Source organism: Ylistrum balloti, unplaced genomic scaffold (genome assembly GCF_031769215.1).
Source record: "Ylistrum balloti isolate Yb309-2 unplaced genomic scaffold, AGI_CSIRO_Ybal_v1 Utg370520, whole genome shotgun sequence".
NCBI classification, from domain to species: Eukaryota; Metazoa; Mollusca; class Bivalvia; order Pectinida; family Pectinidae; genus Ylistrum; species Ylistrum balloti.
Window position 1 is genome coordinate 46,280 of NW_026782333.1, and position 23,321 is coordinate 69,600.

Consider the following 23,321-nt stretch of genomic DNA (forward strand, 5'->3'; position numbering starts at 1 on the left):
TTATGCTCAAAAATCTAGTTTTCCAATATACACTTTAATAACATTTACCCTCTCCCCAAAGGGAAATGCGAGACACTGGGGCCATAAAATTCACAGCTTTGGTAAAGCACCTTAAGATACTTCCATCCCAGAAAAGCATTTAATTCTACCATATCTGGGTGTTGAGAAGATTTTTTAAATCCGAGTCAATTTAACTCCTTTTGGCTTCGCCCCTCAGACCCCTGTGGGGTGCGGACTATATAACTCACAATGTTTGTTCACCTAAGGCAAGGAAAGGTTTCTGCAAAATTTCATTGAAATCGGATCAGAGTTTTTGAGAAGAAGTCGAAAATGTTAAATTGATTTACTGACACACGATGCCTGATGAAAGTGATCGCAATAGGTCACCGTGACACTTTGTCTCAGGTGACCTAAAAAGCTAATAAATTTGACAATAATCAATCTAGGGATATCTTTATTATAAGCCATTTTAAGGGTATATGGTATTACAGCTCTTTGGAAAAAGAAGGTAAAGACAAATGAATTAAGTATGGACCTCCTTAACACTTACACTTTGATAATTGCCTGCTAGTTTGTCAGCCATTCTACTGTACTCTTTGATGTGTTGCAGAGGAGCAGCCATTAGCTTTCGGAATAAGCTACCAAACTGAGCTTTCTCAACTTTTTTCTCCTCCAATATCAGTGTGAACACTTTAACTATGGTCTCAAAGAAAGCACTGTGGAAGGAAAATAAATATAAATCAGTGATTCTCTAAAATAAAAAGTGGCCCAAGGGGCCTGCATATGTCATCAAATTGGCCTTTTGGGCCAGATGAGCTAAAATTGTGGTAGAAGAATGCATGTCAGCAATGATTTGAAGAACGTACTGTAAAAGGTTTTTACATATCAGTAACACAACATACTCAGTGAGACAGGAGGAAGTTATCATAATGACAAACTTTGCTTTACTTTAACATACGATGGCAAGAAAAGCAGTTTAAATTGTAATACATAACACCAATGTATATATGGGTGAAATGATGGTACAATTTGTAGCTGAATATATTACATATCATTGATATAATCAAGTTTGTTGATACATATTCGATATCAAAATTAATTGATGATTTTGAATCTAGAAATAAAATTAAATTTCAAATTCTAAAAAATTCATTGCCAGCATAGAAAGACTGAGGATGTCTTACCTGCCTGTTTTCCCACAGTATTCAAACCCACTAATTCCAAGCATGTCACCAAATGCAATTGTGTAACGTTTCACATCATCTGCCAGGTTTCCAAAGTTACGAAAAAATGATGAATTTAATACATTTTCACCATCTCTGACCATCTGGTTCATTTCCACATAGCACTGTCCAACCTAAAACAGGAAATTTTTTGTTTTTGTTTTTTTTTTTAGAATTATTTTTCCATCCCGATAAAATATGCATTCAGATGGACATTGTATGCATAAAATACCCTCCCCCCTCCCCCTTATGAAATATACATCTTCCCTGACTTGTACCAAATCAGTTCACATATTCATTTACTTATCAATACTCATTACTAAACCATCTAACCAGTTTAGTTCCCTCCAGTCATTCCAGGTAATACCCAAGGTAATTGTCTGATCTATACGCCGACAGAGAGAAGGGAGGTAAGCCTTCTGTCTAAACATGTCTTTATACACACAAATAACTCTATCTTATCTATCAATCTGCAAAACAAAAACCTGAACACTACAACCTAAATAAGCAATACTACACACCAAATACACAAATCTTACAACAAGGTCGAAATTTCAAAACTGAGACGAAAATGATTTGCGACACTTAGGACAGTATTGAATACCTGTTGGTGTAGTTTGAGGAATGATGACAGCAGGTTTTGTAATGTTGACTTGTATGGATAGACATCCAAGGTGGTGTAAAATGCTGGAATAATTAAAAATCATTTAGAAGTCATGATGATAAAAAAATAATGAATTTTTCAATATGACTGTATGTTTTATTAAATGACTGAATTTTTTCATTTTTCTGAAGGCAGAAATTTTTTAATTGTTAAATACTATTTTTTCACAAACAAGCAGCTAGACTGCAACATATCTGTAAAGATCACTGAATGAAGCAATAAAAATGGCCTATACAGGCAGGTGGGCTTTGTATAAATTGCATCGCATTTGGAACCAAAACAAGTGGTCTAAATAGCCAGGTATTTGTTTCATAGAGGTGACCTTTATAAACAGGTATCTGATACAAAGAATTGGTCTTTATAGACAGGTACTTGTTATAAAGATATAGACTTTATAGACAGGTGTTTAACATATGGGAATGACTTACAGAAAGTGACCTTTAAGGCAAATTCTGTACTTACTGTGACGTTGAAGGATGTTAACTACAAGTTTTCTTATGCGTGACAGATGATGGAAAAATCTTCGTTCTTGTGACAGAAGTTCAAACACAGAACCAATATGTCCGGAAAAGCTCCAACAGGAAAGACAAGCACAGTTATCTCCCCCTGCAGATAGGGCACGAATCCAACCCGCCTTTCAAAGAAAACAAATCAACCAAATGCAAAATTCTGCTTTTTAAAATATGCTGAAAGATTGGAAAATGTTCAAATTTAATTTTTTTTTCCATTTTAATTGCAGTTTTGTTGTCTACATTTCATGTTAAATGAAACTGGATATGTTTTCTTTTCAAACCAAAATAGATTTTCTTTTCAATCTTCAGAATTAGAAAACATGATTTTATGAAAATTAATAACATGAAAATAATTCTTACTAATACGATACCTATCATTCAATTAATAATCAAGAGGAATATTCTGTTATTGAACACTTAAATGGTGTTTACTTATTTGTTTTTCTATTTTTATCATTTTGCATCTGTACATTATTTACCTGTTTGAGAAAACTGAGTGATACTAGCCTGTCTGTTTTGTAAATTGGCACAAACACATCCTGACTGTAACAAAGAAAGCATAGCTGAATAAAAATATTGAATATTGGGAATATTTCATCCAAATCTATTTTTTGCGGATTTAGCGATTGTTTCAAAATTGCAAAAAATCAGAATCACAAAAACGTTGCACGTTTTATTCTTGTTATTGTTAATGGATAATTAATGCATCTAACATACCTTTATATTGCTGAACCCTTCTTAATCCTGAATATTTCTATTTGATAATATATATATACTAGTATGTAAATAATCTATGTTAGTATGACTGGTCTGTAAGATCTCCAGTTAGCATCTACATTGGTATATATGTAAGCTATGTCTATTCTGAAGTATTCAAATACTTCTTAAGGAGCCTTTCTTTCTGAGAAAATGAAATCATAAAAATAGAAATACGCAAAAAATGCGAAAGGTATCTGGGTGATTATTCCCAAAAAATTTGTTTTTAAAGTTTATCATAAAGTAAAGAAGAATGTTGAATTTTATAATTGAATTAAATGTTACAAAACTTTCTACAACAATTTATGTGATTTAACAACTTCCTTATCACTATTTTGTGTTAAGTCAGGAACAAACAGCCATAAGTCAGTGTGTAGTGAAGAATATACATGTACTGGTCTGCTTTTTTCATTTATGCTGGATTTTATCCCACTTTCAAGCCACCTTATCTACAGATCTTCATACTCAGATGATTATATCCAAAAACATTACAAGTTTTATTGTGTGATTGACTATGATGCTGCATTTCTATCAGTGTTAACTGTTTAAAGCTTTTATTTATCATTTTACTATTGGTCAGCACCACCGAAGATTGAAGAATACATACCAAGGGTGTTTTCCAACATAGTGGACTTCTGGCTGGAATCCTGACCTGTCCATGAGAAATACAGAGAAACACTCCCCAGCAGCTATGTCCCAGATATGACAGCCAGACATTATCTATCACACACAATGACCAAAATAATCATAAAACATAAAGAGTCATTAAAGGGTTATATCTCTGTTTTTTGAAATTTTTTTTTTTTTTTGAAGACTTGAAGATGTGTATGTTCACTACTTTTTTATTTCTTACACTGGTGTGATTAATAATTAGAGAAAATTTATTACAAACACAAATTTGCTCCCAGAAAATCAACCTTGACACTTGTACATGAAATGTTAAATATTTTTTACAATTTATTCTTTATGTGTTGTATGAACAGAATCTATAATTCTGAAAATTTGTAAAAATTGCAGCTGAAATATTTCTAGAATTCTATTTCAAATGTACGTTCAAGTACCTAAAGAAAAAAAACTTTAAATCAAACAAAAAAGATATGAATTAAAAGTAAGATCGGACATTGTACAACCCACCTGTGATAACACCAATATACAATATACAATGTACCTTGAGTTTAGTCGGTTTTGAGCTTTCCTCACTGTGGCCAAGCTGTTTAGAAACATTGGATCCCCAACTGTAAACCTACAAAATAAAACAGTGTGAATTTTTGTTTGAGTTTATTTCTTCCTCTAGAATTGAATTTATCAGGCAGGAACCTATTTTTATCTAAAGATCCAATGACTTTTAAATGATTTTGATGTTTGACCTTTTGACCCCGAAAGTAATTGCAAGCATGAAGTATCAATAAGAAAGCAGTGTGTGAAGTCTGAGTTTTAATGGTCCACTAAGGAATTTCATCGTTGTACAGAGCATGTGATCAACACCAATATTCTATAGGCATTTAGCAGTAAACCTTGACATTTGACCCCCCAATACAATGCTTAACAGACACTCCTGACAAAGAAGCAGTATATGGTTTTGATTGGTCTACTTGAACTTGCATTACTGTGATGAGGACAGAAAGACGGACGGACAGACAAGGGACAGAACCATGGATATACAGCATCAGATTCTTAAATAAAAACTCTTCTGGTCTTTGATTAGAGGAACTATTGCATACCTCCTTTAATACATTCAAAATAAAACATCCGTTACTTACTGGGATTTTAATGGAGTGGATACTTTTGTGTTTCAATTAACAGATTGTTGACAAGTCAACTATGTGTGGACAAAGCATTCTTATAATGTAACAAGCACCCCGTCAATCAACTATCATAAACAGATGTAAAACAGCAGAACTTTTATATCTATGAGTTGTTTTTTGTTTTTTTTTCCCTTTATTTTTTCAATTCTTTTAAATCAAATTATATTCAACAAGAGCAATCCTTTAAAATTATTTATAGAATACCACAATGGGAAAAATACACAATGTCTAACAGTTACAATTTCTTGATGAAGTTTAAATTTGAAAAGCTAACAGGCATTGAATGTTATATACATACATACCACAAGAGTTGTAGAATGTCTCTATAAGATGGAAACTTGCCTGAGAATCTGCTGTAAGTGCTAAAGAATGCTGGGATCCAGCAACAATCTTGACAACTTGTTTCCCATTCAGTAGCTTGACCAAACATGGCTTGCTTCTACAAGTTCCCAAGTATCAAACACATTATTGGTCAAAAAAAGAATATATTTCTGATTATCGAAAATAAATTTGTTTCTGACACATTTCCTAAATATCTAAATCAATCAACTATCAAAATCTGAAATTTGAAAAGAATATATGATAGAAACAATTAGGGTTTAGTGGTTCACACCTGACACCTTGGTGAAAGTTGAGTGTGTTACCACTACGACACCTGACCACCTAATTTTTATGTTCACCTATATCACATTGTTACTGTTGTAAAGACAGTTTTTGTAGCATTAACTATAGAAATGATTATATCTATAAATCAAGTTTAAACATATACCTCATCAAGTACCTGACACATGTTCCTACTGTTACATAAAATTGTATATTGATAGGAATCAGTTTCAGTCTCATAATCAATAACTGAACACAAATAATACATTTCTAATCAATGATATAATCAGTTACATAAGTTGATAGCAGAAACGTTTCAGTTCCTTGCACTGAATTTTTTAAATCGCTGTTTATTTAGAAGTTTTGAATCTGTTACATACTAAACTAGTATTTGTATTTTATATTAATGAAATACTACTGATAAAAGCTTTTTAAGCCTGTAAGTTGTGAATTAGCCTTAAAAGTCAACTTAACTGAAGGATCCCTACATTTCTGATATATTCCTTGAGATCTAGAGTATTTTCTATCCTGTATCTTTGATCATTCACAACTCATTCAGAGTAGGTTCATATTTCATTTCGTATCTGTAGAATGGTTTCACCCGTTGATGGGCTTGACAGCACACATTTTTTTTGAGTACTTTTTGGTCTATAATCTGTTTACCATCTTGTCACACTATTTTCGACTTAAGTGTACACAGGATTATAGTACAGCCATAAAAGTTGGTCGATTCTGCACCATCTCATACACTACATACGTCAGTGCTTGTACGCTCCACACTAGTCATTTGTCTGATGAAGGTTCCCATGTAGTTATCAAAACTTCACACTCTAATCTTTTACTGGTTGTGTTACAAGAACTTCTATTCTAAGCACAATACAGTTCTACCATTAAGGTACATGACCCCTGAGTCACATGACCTCCTAGAGTACATACAATGTTCTATTAATAGCCGATAGAGTATAGTGATGTCTTGATTAAGTTGTTTCATGTCCTTAATTAATTTCACATTGTTTTTCGACTATCTGTCCATCACTATCATTGATCCATTAATCAGTAATATTAGCTTGTAAGAAGATGACTTAATCTTGCCCAATGTTCTCAAGAAACACATGTAGTTATTAATACCTGTCTATAGAATCTCCTGTCCCTAACTGGCCCCTAAAGTTCCGTCCCCAGGACCAAACTTCTGTATCCAGAATTACGTCTTTTGTAGGCGCAACAAGGTCTGGCTTGGAACCTGAAATATTCAATATGTTATTCATAAAACATGCAACACCCAATATCAAGTTCCCATTTTTGAGTAAAATATTTAAATAAAATTTTTAAAACAAACAAAGAAAAAAATTTGATTTCATACACTTTTACTTTTTACATGAAAATCTATAAGCAAACATTTTATTTAAGTGAGTATGACAAGGTGAAAGAATATATGTAACTTGTGACACATTTTATTCGCTTTTAAAATGAATTCAGTATATAGTGAGATTTTTTATCACCTCAGATTGAAACTATTTTTAGATATGGAAGATAGCAACAAAAGAATATATAAATCTTAGTACTTATATTATCGTTTTCTACAAATGCGAAAGCTTCAAGAGACATTTTTAAAGTATACAAGTCTTTCAAAATTGATAAATATGAATTAAACTCGTTATGGTATACCGAGGACAGATGCTCTCCTGTTCAGTTGTTCCTCCTTGACTTGTAAAGTTCGGACAGACAGTGACTTTCTTTCTGAAGTTGTCTCCCCATCTCGTAAATCTTCAATACTAGAATCAACCAGAGGAGTATGCTCATTAATCCTTTCTATAAAACTTGACTCTGCCATCTGGGGCGAGGCATTTTCAGACACCTGATCATCGTCTCCACTTGGTGTGGACATACTCTGCTCATCCAAGGAACTGTTGGACTCGGACATATCATGTCCATCTTCCACATGGTTTTCTACCTCAGCTTCCATTGGGACATTTCCAAGGTCCCAGGTAACTGGATCCTTATTGGATTGAAGGGAAGTAAATGGCAGTTTGTCCGTTACAGACGAAATGGCCTTGCTGGTCATGGATGACACCTGAAAAGTAAAACATAATTAATTAATTAAATAAAATCATAATTAATTAATAATTAATTAATTTAATAAAAGGGGGAAGGGGGAGTTTTCTTAAAGGAAATTGAAATAAGGTACAGAACTGAAGTGGAAATTGATGAACTTATCCTACAAAGCAAGGCTTTAATGGTGAATGAAGAGGGTAAATCAAATAATTGCATATAATAAACATTTATAAGGTTGCTAAGGTATCAGTATCACTCCATTACATCCAATGAATCTCTAGTTCCCCTTTGTAAAAATGATAATGACTAATTTGTGAAATTCTTACAGGTTATTAGAATATCTGTTTTTCTAATTAAACTTTCTGGCTATATAGGTCACTAACCTGTTGCTGTACTGCAGACATCTGCATCAGTACCTTATTAGGACTGGACGGCAAAGCTGACCAAAGATGACCAAGTGTTGATCGCTGCTCAACAGTCTTAGGACGTATTTCTGCGAGGTCCTTATCCTCGTATTGTTTTGACAGGAACTCAAGAGCCTCATTCCCATCCATAAAACTTGTGGACCTACCTACAACTGTGGTACTGCTTTGTTTGTCCTCAATCTGTTCAACAGTTAAGGATGATCCTTTTTCCTGAATGCTCTCTTCAGTGGATTTTTCGTCATCAGGAACAACACTGGAAGTTTTAGAAACCTGATGTAATAGATCACTGCTTATTGGTTTTGAGCCATTGTTAGCAACCTGGTCACTCTTGACCTCCAGATCACACGTCAGTTGACCACTTCCTGTCTGCTGTGTATCTTCCCCTTTACCACTTGGAACAATAACATCACTACCAATATCAGGATCACCTGTGGAGGGTTCTTTACTTTCAATCACTTTACTTTCATCCATTTTTTCTTGTTCCTTGCAAGAATCTTCTTTTCCTGCCTTTTGTGGAATCAAATCAGCACTTTCAATTTCACTTTTTTTGTTGACATCTTCCTCGTGGTCCTTTCGGTCCTCAGCATCTGTTGGTGCATGTGGTACGCTTTGATGTAACCTGTCTGCTGATTGGTTATTTGTAGTACTTTCCCCTGTTAAATCCACTGGCATTGGCTGGGAATGTTCACAGCTGTGTTCATTACTTATTATGCATGTATCACTGGTGTCCATATAGGTATAGATCTCAGCCTGACATTTTGCACAAGTTGAAGGATAAAACTTATGTGCCTTCAGTTCAACATTTGAAGAAGTACTTTGTCGTTTTTCTCTGTCACTTTCAGTGGTAACACCCTTCTCTGCCAACACTATACAGTGACTGTCACCACAACAGATACTGATGACCTTTTTCCCCAACATAGCCTCTATCTGAGTTGGCGGAGAGGCACCAGTGGTGCCCTCTATTCCTATCCCTGGCCCACTTCCCCATACCCACAATTCTGAATTGACTGACAGTCCCAGAGTATGAGTGGAACCACATGCCACACTTGTAAGTCGAACTGTATTAGCTTCAGCTTGAACTCCATGTTCACAAATGTTACCTGACACCTGTTGGATGACAATCTGATGAGGGGAGATAACTCTGTCTTGTTGAAGACCACACTGTCCATGTTTTGATTCTCCCCAACAAAGACAAAGACCATTCTTTGTAACAACAGCACAATGGTTGGATCCGCATGCAACCTCCACCACATCACAACCTACAAATTACCAAAGTTCAAGTAAGAAATTAGAAATCAGTGTCACATTGAAAGCAAACCACTATTTTTTGTAATAAGGATTCTGATGCTTAATACATGAACTTTGCTTTTCAGTAGATTCCAAGTGGACTATATGAATCTTCAATATAAATCCTGTTTTATCATAATTTAGAAGAATAGATTTTTACACATTTAATCCAAATATGAGTGGATCAAGACGGACAAATGAAAAACGATACACTACTTATAAGCTCCATTACATTTACTGTATCTATCTATAAATAACCCGTTCCCCACAAATAACCCCCTCCCCACAAATAACACCCCTACCCACACAGTTTCTTTTCAAATAAATACAGTAACACTACAGACTGGTAAAAAAATCTGGTTGTTCTATTGCTTTTGACACTGATTAGGATCAACAACCAGTTTTTCTGGAAAAGACAGAATCTGCTTGTTAGTCTTTTAGATTAGACTAATCCTCTTGAACTTTAGACTCACCATCCAGAGCTGTTACTAGCACAGGATCAAAGGCATACTCTGTATCCAACTCCCCGATACCAAGCTGCCCATAGTTGTTCTTCCCACAGGAGAACACTTCCTGATCACAAGTCAGAAATACAGAGTGGTCTCCCCCTAATGCAACTCTCTTGATCTGCTTCCTGGATAGTACTGGAAAGGACACCAATTCTACATTTCCTTGGTAACCTTGCCAGACACTCAGAATTCCATCTTTTTCTTCTTCACTGCAAAGATAGAATATAAAATGACATGAAACATAACAAAACACAAATATAGATATTTATTTTGTATGGTAAAGGAGATATCACAGTGTTTTTTTTTTATCTTATTCAATCAGAAATATCACCACCAAATGTAAGTTATTTAGCCATCAACTTCAGCATCCATTTAACAGGTCTAATGTTCTAACCATCTTGGAAACATTTGCTTATCTTGTCATCCAAGCCTATTCAAAGTATTCATTTGGAGGCATGAGTTCCTTGCAGCAGCCATTTGTCACCTCACTGAACACAATGTGAGAGGTCTTCTGCATGCTGTCCAAAGCAATTGGGCTTAAGCGCCATGCAAAAGACTGATCAGTTTCTCATCTCAAAGTATATTAGCCATCCTGGGTACGAAGCAAACCACAAACCTCAGATCTTCATCTGAAGCTGCCGAGTTTGAAGTTATACAAATTGACGAAGATAAGTGTGATCACTAATTTTATACTGATGTACATGTATACAATAAATACATATAACTGAAATTAAATATAAGCAAAAATACCCACTATTCTGATAAACTGTCACAATCACTGTCCAAACTGGAAACAGTTTCAGGTTCTGAAGTATATGCAAGACTCTCCGTATCATGAAATCGTAACATGTCACAGTTTATAAATTTGCAGGTAAGAGTGAAAATTACCAGAGAGTTGTGTAATAAGATTGATGGTTATATACAGAATGTACATACAAGGGACGAGATTTCAATCTACCCTGTAGTGATATGTCGTTCTCACATTTGAATATTACACTAATGCACACACCGTACATTCTTTAAAATATTACATGCGGCTGGAGTATACACATTTGTAATATGTTAATATAAACAGGAAATACAGGTAACATTGAGGATGATCATTGCTTTATTCTAATCATCTAAGGACATTTGTCTAGGTACATAGTCTGAAGAATATGGGTTGAATTCACATATATACATACTAAATAAATGTAGATGTTACTGTTCACATTCAGTGAACACAGACTGTGATGTATTTGTTCATGACATAGCAAATTATATATATCTAACCTTTTTCTCTCAGATTAATGGCTTTCTTGTTAAACACATTAACCTAATTGATTGAGCATATTATCCAGCCATTATGACATACAAAGACATGAATGAGACAAATCACTATGCACTGCATATGATATACTAGATGATCAGCAAACCAGGATAAACTAATAGTAATCCAGAAATAACCCCATGCCTGGTAATAAGCCCACCCATGAATAATGCTGGTTAGTAAAATAACGAATGTTTGTCTTGATGTTCCATATGTAACTGTTGGAACCTACAGTAGGATGTATATGGTAGATATGTTGCAAACAAATATTTACTGTAGTTTACAACAACAAATCATCTTTGTAGACAACAAATTGGTGCTGCAACAAGACCAACGTGTACAAAACACTGATTCAGGTCATCTTCTAAACAGCAAATTTGTGTTACAACAAGACAAACTTGTCCTAAACACAGACTCAGGTCATCTTCTAAACAACAAATTGATGCTACAAGAAGGCAACCTTGTCTAAAACACCACATGGTCACTTTGAACAACAAACTGGTGCTAAAATAAGACAAGAGACCCATAGGCCTTAATGATCACCTAAGGTCTTCAGATCTTTGGACAGTTTTATAACCTGTCCATCAGTCCCAGCATTGGGGAAGATAGAACAAAACTGATATATGCATACTTACAAAGTTTTTGTTTCATAGTTGAAAGTTTGATTTTCAAAAGGAACTGATAACACTGTTTGTTGTTGTAGTTTAGCATATTTGGCCCCTTTGACCTTGAAAGTGGGTCAAGGCCATTTATTTACATAAACTTGGTTGCCTTTCCTCTAAGCATGCTACAGCCCAATATCAGCACCCTGGGCCTTTTGGTTAATGAAAAGAAGTTGTTTAAAAAAATCAACACATTTAATCCCTGTTACATTGAAAATGGGTCAAGGTCATTCATTTTAACAAAATTGGTAGCCCTTCATCCTAACATGCTAATAGTTGTTTAAAGTTTGAAACACATTTGATCCCTGTGATCTTGAAAGTATATCAAGGCCAATATCAGCATCCTGGGTCGTTTGATTATTAAGAAGTTGAAAATGTCAATTGTTTACAATGCACAATGGACGATTATGGGCACAAGGCGATCACATTAGGTTAAATAAGACTATGTCTCATGTGACCTAATAAACTTGTAGAAAACACTGCCTGGTCACCATAAACAATCAATTGGTGCTATACAAGACAAATTTGTCCAAAACACTGACTGGTCACCATAAACAATAAATTGGTGCTATACAAGACAAACTTGTCCAAAACACTGACTGGTCACCATGAACAATAAATTGGTGCTATACAAGACAAACTTGTCCAAAACACTGACTGGTCACCATAAACAATAAATTGGTGCTATACAAGACAAACTTGTCCAAAACACTGACTGGTCACCATAAACAATAAATTGGTGCTATACAAGACAAACTTGTCCAAAACACTGCCTGGTCACCATAAACAATAAATTGGTGCTATACAAGACAAACTTGTAGAAAACACTGACTGGTCACCATAAACAATAAATTGGTGCTATACAAGACAAACTTGTAGAAAACACTGACTGGTCACCTTAAACACCAAATGGGTGCTTCAGTAAGATAAATTTGTCCACAACAAGGACTGGTTATAGATATAACCTGTAAAAAATGATTGGAGCTGCATGCAACAAGACAAATAATTTTAAAATATGGACAGATCACCAAATTAGTGGTACAAACATTTACAATTTGTCTAAAACATGGGGCTGTCTGTAGCTCCCGTTGCTTGTTTCAGGTAATATGTGTATATCCAGTCCTTGTATTGGACAAGTTTGTCTTATTGCAACACCTTCTTAACATAAAACTGATGCTTAAACCAGATTTTTTTAAGTTAACCAACACAAGCAACCAGACAACTTGTCAAATACGCACATAAAATGGTGCTGTGATGGGACAATGGATCTGGCCAGTGCAAAAGGCATTAATCCAAACCTTATTTCAATTTTGAAGTTTAATAAACAAGTACTACTTTACAATGCAGTTATAACGTCGATCTCCCAGACTGCTTATATAGATACACATCTACACAACTCAACACAGTGATAAGTTCTCATTGTCTACCTGTACTGTTTAAATGTGTTAGACTCGTTAACAAACAATATCCTCATTCAGGAGTTCAAGTTTTTTTAAAGGACAGGTATTTTTATCATGTCTGAAGTATTGTCACCTCCATGTATCTCAGCTGTAGATAGCCTTAGCCTTGTTCAGAGGGGGAGATGGGGAATATATGTTTATCTGGGTACCTGATATAAATCAATTTCCAAATATTCACAGAAAAAAATAACAATATTTGAAAATTTTCTAATTTAAGCGTGAGAATAAATCACAATTATGAAAATGTATTATATCAACAGAACTATTATTTTATTTTTTTTCTTTACAGCAAGTTAATAATTACCAAGATATATACAGTATATATATCTACATTTACCTGTAAATAAAATATCAAGTTGAAATTTCATCTTATAAAGTAACAGACAACTGTTTGAGTTTTATTAAAGGTTGACCAGTTAGCTGCTTATAAGACAAACCCAGTAAACAAACAAATTGCAAACAAAAAGTCTTTATTTATATGGAGAATAAGAGGTATTTAAAAAGTGTGATCTGCCTGTTGATTTAGCAGTTTACTGGATAATACACATTGTACACTCAAGTCTCTATAGTAAAAATATTATATATTTTGAATTCAATTAACTAATTTGAACCAAAGGTTTCTCACAGTTTATATATATAATGGTTTTTTTTATTCATTTATGAATAGATAAAACTGGACTGAATTAGTCAGCCAGTTTAGTTGCCGAGGGTGTGACCGTTTACAGACTATATAGGCAAACATATTGTATGATGCAATCCATTCACATATGTCAAAATGTTGGTAAAGTTAAACTTGATAAGTAGAGACAAGTCAATTAACATTAATCTATTAAAAGTTGAATTAGTCCACATGTGTCATTATTTACTTGTTTATGAAAACTTTCAAGTAAATGGTTCATTGACATGCAGGAAAATCAATTAAAAATAAGTGGAAGATTTCTCTGAAATATCACCTTACTATGAATAGACTTGCCAAGATCAAGGTAAAATTAACATGTAAGTTGAATCCATTTTGTTAACTTGGGGGTAATCAGAGTACATCAAGCATGACATTCTTTAGATCGGAGATAAATAGTCTGCAAGAAGTTTAATTCCTTCTGAGCATGACCAACTACTTCTGTGGAGTTACGCCCCAGTGAACCTGATAATATTCCAAACTACCCGGGGACAATAACATTACCTATTTCAGATAAGGAAACAAATTAGCTATAACCCATTTCTTAGTCGCCTTGTCAGCTTAACATCTTAGCATTGAACTTATCGTGCATGGTCTTTTCAAAACAGGTATACTGCTAATATGTATAAAATAAATTAGCATAAGATAAAAAAACTTAATCCTGTTTGACCAAACTTTTTTTTCCTGATACTAATTCAATGTATTTTACTTAATTCAAAGTGTCCGTTTTAGAATCTTCATTTTTTTAATTGTTCATGTTGACGAAACTCCGTACCGTAGCGTGCTTGCCTTCAATGTATATAGAGTGCCCAATGCTAAAGGTATGGCCATTGATTGGAGGGCTGCACTCCGCTGAACAAATAGAAGAGAATTAAATTTCCCTTTTGTGGTACGTGCTGTATACCGGTGCTATCACACGGGTCGCACAGACACACGTTTTGTGTGACATCACAGACATGTTCACCTGTCATAGGTTTAAAGTGTCTGAACTTTGGTAAAATCTGTGACTGCCAGGAGATCCTCAAATCAGACTTGCGGAAAGCTGAAAAACTCGGGTAGATTTCATGTGTATTTTTCAATGCTTCGCCTACCCTACTGTTAGTCATGATATTTATGTACCATGTGTTGAGTGTTCCTAACCCTGAATTGGAAGCCAGGATTGACTCGTTTCGCTTGACTGGAACTGTTTAATTCAAGAACTCTAGGGTTTAATACGTACCTGTAATTACAGGTAACATTACAGGTAACTCCACATCTGTAATAGGTGTGAACCGTGGAGGTTAGACACAGGTAACACCAAACAGTGTCGGGTGACCAGCCGGTGGGACTTTAGTCCAGACCGAAACACACGAGTTTGTCATACTGGGATAATGCTGTGAAAATCCTGTTTTAACAAAATGGATGAGAAAACATGGACATGGATGGCCAATATCTGGCAGCAACAAATCAAGAAACTTCATGATACTGACAGTAAGTAGAAACAGCCTATATCTATTCAAGTTTCAAGTTTTATTACAAGGATGAAGAGTCAGTGGTAATGTTCAAACTGCGAGCAAATTCCCAGTCAAAATTTGACAAAACTTTGCGAATACATGATAGCTAAACTCTATATATGAACCTAGTTAACCTTGTCTTCCAACATATACATTACTTAATACAAGCTATCACTAATTGTTTTAAATATACAGACATTTAAAGTCTACTCTAACTGCTGTATTTAAAACCGTATTATTCAGTCTCAACGATTATACATTATAGGGATACGGTTGTTGTTTGAAAGGATACTTGATGTACTGAAACTGGCTTTAAAAATCCACCAAAAGTCTATACATAAAGGAAAGTATGCCCATTGATGTAAAACTATGTAGAATATGTCATACATAGTCACACGTAAAATCTATATACATGGGTTTATATACTTATGTTAAAAGACTCACCGGATTTAATTTCTATAATCATTCAATGTTTGAGTGAAGATAAATTAAAAGTAGAAAAAAATTATAGACAACTCAAAAGGAAGGAGACATTGGAAGGAGCTGCGCATATAAATCACAACACTGTAGGTGTTAATCAAAGTTTTCTGTCAGAAACTATAAGTGTAAACCTTGGAAATTAAAAATTTCCTCTCACAACAACTTAACGAATTACATTTGAATTAAACTGCCTCTATTGTTATACCTATTAATGCAAGTTGACCTTCAACTGAGATGAAAGGTGAGAGAATTTATCTTGTACAATACACCTTAAGATGTATATTAAGCAAAAACAGAACTTATAACACCATAGAATTGATATAATATATGCTAATTGATTTTTTAAAGTCCAGATTTTGTGCATTTAATTAAAGTCCTGCATAACAAATCAGTGTTCAGCAACAAATGTAATTTCAAGACTTGAATAAACACTGCAACATTAAATAGCAATGCTACAAAATGTTAGGAATAACAGCAGGGACCTTGAACTGGAGTCCGTTATATATCATACTATCTTGGTTCAATTCTTTATTTACTTAATTGTTTCTTTTTTTCCAACTTCTTTCATATTTCTGCAAAAATCAAATATGTACAACTAGTTGTAGGGACCTAGAGAATCCTTTCATTAAGCTCATCATATCTGACATATGATCCATCTAATACTTCTATAGACAGAGCAGGACACTAAACTTTAACTTTCAAAATACAATATGGCTGCCTGTCCCCAAGCCATTTTTCAATCAATTAAAAAATCAAACAGGCATAGCAAGGTACTTCTAAAGATTCAAATTACAATATGGCCACCAGTCAGCCATATTGTTTTTTTGATCAGTTCAAATATTGAACAGCAAGGAACAAACAGGATCCTATGATTGAAATCTGAGTAAAATCCATCCAACACTTTGCACGAAACTGTGATAAAGATGACAGACCACAGACAAAGGAAAAGCTGAATAGTCAGTACCTGTATATATATATAGATGGAAACCTTTTTGTGAGTCATTGTTACGAAGTCTAGATTGAAATTTGTATAATTCTCTTTTAATTATCATGTTTGTATAGAGATTTTGATTTCATGAATTTTTCCATTTTTTAAAAAATTAATTTGAGTTTTAGACCAATTATTTCTAAAAATTAATTAGAAGTTAAACATTTATAAACAGAAATCTATCTTTTTTTATACCCATCTGGATGTACATTGTAACACACGTCACCATGAACTACTCAATTCTAAACAGCTTCCACACAAAGGAGATACCAAGTTTGCAACACATCTTAATTCTGTTAATATCATAATTATATAAGATAATATCACATTTGAATGAATGTTATTAATATATGCATAAGAACAAAAAATCATTGAATAAACATCCTAACAATTTCCTTCTAAACCTGAAAGTTGACTAAACTCAATATTCATCACATTGGCAAGAGTAGCATTCAATGCTGTCACTACAGCTTAAAGTATTGATATATACAGTAAACTTTAAGTAGATCATGTAAAAAAAAGCATTAAACAGCTTATATGCATATTATTGAATTTTTATTTCACTTCAAGGCCAGAACATTTTCATTTGAAGTAGACAGAGAGACTAAAATATCAATATTTCTGAGACAGACAATAAAGGCTGTAACTACATCCATCATTTCTGCGATTTTCCTAATTACCCCAATCACCATCTGATATTCTGATACTAAAAAAACAATCTTGCATATTCCAACCAATTTTTTTTTGTGAATGTGAAAATTCTTGTCATGATTTCACAAGCCATTTTAGCTAATTAAATTGATATGACAAAAAGAAAATGCACTGCATTGCATTTCTGTTTCCATCATTATATTCTGTGTGTATAGATATGACATATGTATGTGATCCTTTCATGTGCCCCATTACATCAGAGTAACAGTCCCCTAGTGTTACTGGTACCAGGACGGTACAGTATATTATCCTGATGTATCTGGCACTAGACGCAACTGAACGTCACACCCACCTCATCCACTAGTACAGTGTTGCTTATTTATCTACCTAAAAGCTTGCATAACCCTCCTTAAATATTCTGTGGTATAGATTCTCCTTTATTTGCTTTTTATTGAATACTTTTGGATTCTATAAAATTTTTAAACTTTGCACCCAAAAAGGAAGTTGTTCAAATTAATGCATTTGTGCAGCCTATTCAAATAATCAATAATGTGCCGATATATAAAACGGTATATGAAGATTCAAACACAAATTTATTTTTGCAATTTTTTTTTCTCCTACATTCTAAATTTAAAAATTAGATATGTAATGATAATAAAACAGTCTGAGGTGTAAAAGAAATATATTCACAGGTAATCCAAAAACTGAATTCAAACTGCATATTCAAATAACCCACAGATATGCAGTATATATACCTGCACAAATACTGGCTTCTATAAGAAAAATATGGGTTTATTCTTCATACTTATACATTGACAAAAAAAATTAATATCTACATACATTGTAATAACACTATACGAAAGCAAACACATTTCTCCTCTGGCATATAATTCATACTGTAGATAAAGCAATATCTACTTTAATCTTCACATAAACTTCAACAACAAATAAAACTTCCTTTCTTATGCAGTCTATAGCCTCAGTCTGCTATATGTGGTCTAAAAATAACAGAACAGGTTTGTTCAATGTGTTATTTTTAACATCCTGTAATAGAGTCCTTTTCTTCAGCATTGTCATTCTTATCATTTAAAGTCCTTTTTGTTTCTTTTATATATCGAGTACTCTTATCTACTAAATAACTTTAATACATGGTTAAATTTGATAAGCTCTTTGGTAGTACAAAAGGTGATTTTAATGTTTACTGAATTTTTTCATCAAATAGAAAAAAATGATGAAAACGAAAAATCAAAATTGAAAGTATTAAACTGACAATACTTTGACATTCTTAAATTTCAAAATAAAACTGCTGGTAGATATATCTGAGGTAAAGAATAGAGAGATATAACACTTAATCAGATAAAACACGCCAACAAAACACTCCCATATTACAAACAAATTAGGGATGGAGACTTAAGCACCAGTGTATATACATTGTAGATAGTAGATATATCACTCTCTTGTAAAACCCTTAAAATAGGCAGTATAAGTTTACATTCCATTCATTCATACATACACTGAAATGTAAAACATGTCCTATTTGTTTCATTGTGGAAGACACTTTACTCCAATTGTTTTGTCAGTGAAGAAATCCTTCAAGTTGGATACTGTTGAAAATGATATGGATGTGTGTCGATATAGATATTACACCATTAAGTCTGCATGTTTACTTAGGAATTAAGAATTTTCAATGCAAAGAAATGCTTTCATTTTGTCATAAATATCTTACAATATATTGGTATTATTTACATCCATCAAAGAGAGGTAAACACACTCAGACCTATACAATTATTAAGTTGAGTTCTTTGACAGGAGATTTTGCCAAGCATAATATGACAATACGCGTAAAACACATTTAGTGCTGGGCTACAACTTGTTACCAAATCTATTTACAATTTGCGCGCAACATCTTTTCTCTTTGATCATGCTCAACGTCCACCATAGTCTATTGTTTTACAAATGTTACATTGGCATAAGTTCACACTAAATAGGGCAGGTAGGAGATAGCAAGCTTCTAGTTTCTCTCAACTTGGTTATTTACCTCAGTTTTGCCTGAGGAAACAGACATGTCACAGGGAATCCCAAATCTTGCCATTAAACCTCCAGCCCATACTTTAGCTGTATACAATAACATGCAATTGTTATGTAATAACTGCACAAGGGTCCCAGACCTGTGTACAATTATACATTGATTACCAGGTATATTGCACAAAATATATATCCTCCCCCACCTTATCAAAGAATATAACCATGTCCTTTCCAATGCCAGGTTACAGCAATCCACTGATGGACCGGAGTCATTAACATTGCATGTGTTCTTATTGATTAATAATAATCGCCTGTACTTCTGGTTCAGGACCAGCGTAGCGTGGGATAGACAGCGATAATCCCGCAGAAATCATTCAGCTGTTTAACTATAATATGAACATGAAGTGTTTAAGGTTGATGACAAATGTTAGTGTATCATATTTGTGCTTGGTTATACCGTAACAAAACGTTTCACACCACAACTAATTAGAAGCATCATAAATTTTTAACAAACTGGCAGCCTTCCAAAGACTATTATCCATATCCTTTTCATTAATTATAAATCAACTTATCACTGAAAATCTTAAAGTATCAATATTTTTCTCCGAAACATAAATATAACATTTCATTCAGAAAAAACCCCAAGTCTGGTAATAATAAAGCCCTGGTGATGTAAATGTATCTTATTTACTGATCTGAACATTTCCGAGTCCTGGAATAAGCCCATCCTCTGACTCCAAGTCTCTGAAAGAATGTACTGATAGGCTTATTTGAAGATAAATACATCATTCAAAGTTTGACTATGATTTTAGCCACTATCTTCATCTCATTGAATGCTGTATGAAACAGGCATTTTTATCGACCATGTTTTCTATGTTTTGGTTCAATAACAGAATGAATCACAGAAAATAATTCTAAACTGAACCCCAGTCCAGTATTTTGTAAAGTTACAAGGTGGTTGTCTTTGGTTTTCTTTACTTTCTTTAATTCTTTTAATTGTTATTGTATGGTATCTGCTAAAAATTGTGTCATGTAATTATATACACAGCCAATAAATAAGGATCAAGGGATCTTCTGAGGATTTCAATTCCTCAACCCCAAATCTTTAATGATCAGTCATTAATTGATAATGTGCAGTATCTTTACTCTTCTTAAATTTCCAGATCAACATCTTGTTGATAATGAAAGTATCTTCCTTAGATTCTTTTTTATCATTCCAGCTGAAGACCATAAATGTCCAGTGTGAACTGAGGAACCTGAATAAAGAAAGAAAAGAACTTTAAGAAAACCATGCAGCCTGTAAAATCATCCACTCATGCCAGATCAGCACGTTATCGTCAATCCCATAATGCCTATGACGAGGAAGATCCAAACAGTCCACGATCAATGAATAGCGATCCGGATATTCAAATCAGCCACCTTGATTCTGTTTCACAAACGGATGTGGTTTTTAATTTTCAAGATGTAGAGGAACATCATCACCATTACATACAGAACAAGGCATTTCAAGATACAGAAGAAGTGCGTCGTCACTATATACAGAACAATGCAAATGGTGCAAACAACAGTCCTCGTAGTGCTAAATATCGCAGTGAAGCATCGAGCAAGGCTAAACTTGCCAAGATCATCACCGTGCCAGTCCCAGAGGATCAGAATCATTTGAAGTACCATTCTTCTAACCCTAGGAGTGGTCAGTTACAAGGAGATCCACATAGGGGTGCAACAATTCCCAAGAGCCCTACACATGGTATTCCTCAAGGTTCTATGAGGGGAGTGCCTAAATCTCCAGGAATCAAGAGATCGGTTCCCCACACCCAAGGCCATGCAATAACTGGCCAAGTTAGTGCAACTTATCCTGGAAGCGTACGAGGTTATGCTAAGATCAATGGTCATCTAACTCAGAGACGACGAAGAACGCCCAGCACAGACACAAAGGGTAGTTCTGTGGCCTTTCGTCGAAGTCGTCCAGAACGAAAGGAATATTATGTTACACAATTTGACATAGAGTTTGACAAACACGAACGTCATCGATTTCTGCCTGGAGAGGAGCTCACTGGGAAAATTATCTTTGACATAAGTAATGAAATGGATATTCGTTTCATAGAACTGTTGATCATTGGTCAGACAACAGCCACACTGACACAACAAGAGTCTGGCGTGTCAACTACTAAACGTGATGTGTTCCTCAGTAAACGTTCCTACATCATTGGTACCCCTGATGGACGTTGGACATCACTTATCACGCCTGGACACTATGTCTCCAATTTTCGACTACAGCTTCCTGAAGCCATCCCGACATCTACCACTTATCAGGACAAAATCAACGGATTCAATCTGGAGACTACCTACCTTGTGAAAGCTCGAATTTGTGATGATGTTGGAGCATCTTCAGCACGCAGCACACACTCTATGAACAATTTTGTCAAAGTGCTTGTATCACGCAAACAAACATTCCAGGTAAAACGTCCTTTTGACATACATTCTGTTCCCATGGCGATGACACCTGTGTCTCATGTTGAAGATGTTCCTATCACTTGTTCAGTGTTTAGAGTTCGAGAACCTGCAAACATTCACATGTCTCTTGATCGCTCCTGCTTTCTTGCTGGCGACGATATCAAAATTCACCTGGAGATGGAAAATCGCTACGCAAACAGAATTAAAAAGATTTCATGTGTTCTGAGGCAAGCAGTTTCTGTGAAAGGTGTTCGTTCAAAGGCCCAATTCAACATTGCTAACGTTGAAGAAAAATATCCAGAGGGCACAATCACCAAGACAAACAAACGTAACATCATTTTCTATGAAATCCATCTTCCCACACATACAAACTTTCTACCTAGTGTCATGCCTGGTTGTCGTCTTGTAACAATAACTTACAGCCTGCTTATGACTGTCAAATTTACAACGTGTGGAGGAAAGCTGACACTAGATGTCCCAATAAATCTAGGCCCATGCACCGATCCTGTACATTTAGATAAAACTAATTCAGTCCCTCTCTTCAATCGACCACTTCGATTCCCATACTTCTCCCTACACAGTAACGGGACTGCCAATGGAGATGCACACAAAGTCCTGCAGCAATCAACATCAGGGCCACCAGTATCATCCAAGTTCTCGTACGGAGCATGTTCAAACCGTTTCTGCTGTTGTTTAGGCGACACAACATTGCTTTAAATTTCCTCAAATTCTGTACATCGTCAATTTCTATGAAAACAATATCAATTATAAGATACTGCTAATTATAAATTTTTTTCTAGTTTTAATTTTCTCTCATTTTGCCATAATTGGAACTACATAATGAATAGTGAACTGACAAATTTTCAGTGAGAAAATTAGTTCCTGCACTGCAATGGTAAAAATATGGCTTCAAATGGATATTCTGGTGATGGTACCTAGCTTGAACTTAATTTGCTCAGATAAAAATACACATCAAATTGTACTGAAATAAGGTAACGGACTTTGCAACTGATCTGGTATTTACATTGATATACAAACATATGTATACATCTATGTATTATCTTATATGTAGTAAATCCATGTTATAAGTATCATATAACACAATGCTGTGATGTCATAAATGTAATACATTAAGCTGTAATTGTGTCAGTAACGACAAAACTGTTCATCAAAATTCGTAAAGCTGAGAGTATTTGAGAACTTTGCTCTAATTTGTTCCTAACATTTGATGATTAGAACCTTATAGATGTGTCCATGTTGTAATGAAGATTTGATAAAACTTGGTAT

The 23,321-nt window shown here is 34.4% G+C and overlaps 2 protein-coding genes across 2 annotated transcripts in view; one reads left to right on the plus strand and one right to left on the minus strand.

Annotated features, from left to right (window-relative positions):
• LOC132555851 (alsin-like) overlaps positions 1–23,321 on the minus strand; it is a 50,263-nt gene that overhangs the window by 18,197 nt on the left and 8,745 nt on the right. Inside the window, exons 2-13 of the mRNA XM_060220211.1 lie at positions 9,801–10,045; positions 7,999–9,299; positions 7,229–7,634; positions 6,692–6,803; positions 5,303–5,399; positions 4,324–4,398; positions 3,763–3,875; positions 2,879–2,942; positions 2,350–2,521; positions 1,828–1,910; positions 1,185–1,357; positions 551–716 (exon numbers count right to left, since the gene is read on the minus strand). Of these exons, the coding sequence (XP_060076194.1) occupies positions 551–716; positions 1,185–1,357; positions 1,828–1,910; positions 2,350–2,521; positions 2,879–2,942; positions 3,763–3,875; positions 4,324–4,398; positions 5,303–5,399; positions 6,692–6,803; positions 7,229–7,634; positions 7,999–9,299; positions 9,801–10,045 (3,007 nt within the window). The remainder of the gene's footprint in view (positions 1–550; positions 717–1,184; positions 1,358–1,827; positions 1,911–2,349; positions 2,522–2,878; positions 2,943–3,762; positions 3,876–4,323; positions 4,399–5,302; positions 5,400–6,691; positions 6,804–7,228; positions 7,635–7,998; positions 9,300–9,800; positions 10,046–23,321) is intronic.
• On the plus strand, positions 20,871–22,751 carry LOC132555830 (uncharacterized). The gene has a single exon (XM_060220190.1). The coding sequence runs from the start codon at positions 20,871–20,873 to the stop codon at positions 22,749–22,751; it is 1,881 nt and encodes a 626-aa protein (XP_060076173.1).

Coding starts and splice junctions, on each gene's coding strand:
- LOC132555830 (XM_060220190.1), top strand. CDS start 20,871: ATGCAGCCTGTAAAATCATCCACTCATGCCAGATCAGCACGTTATCGT.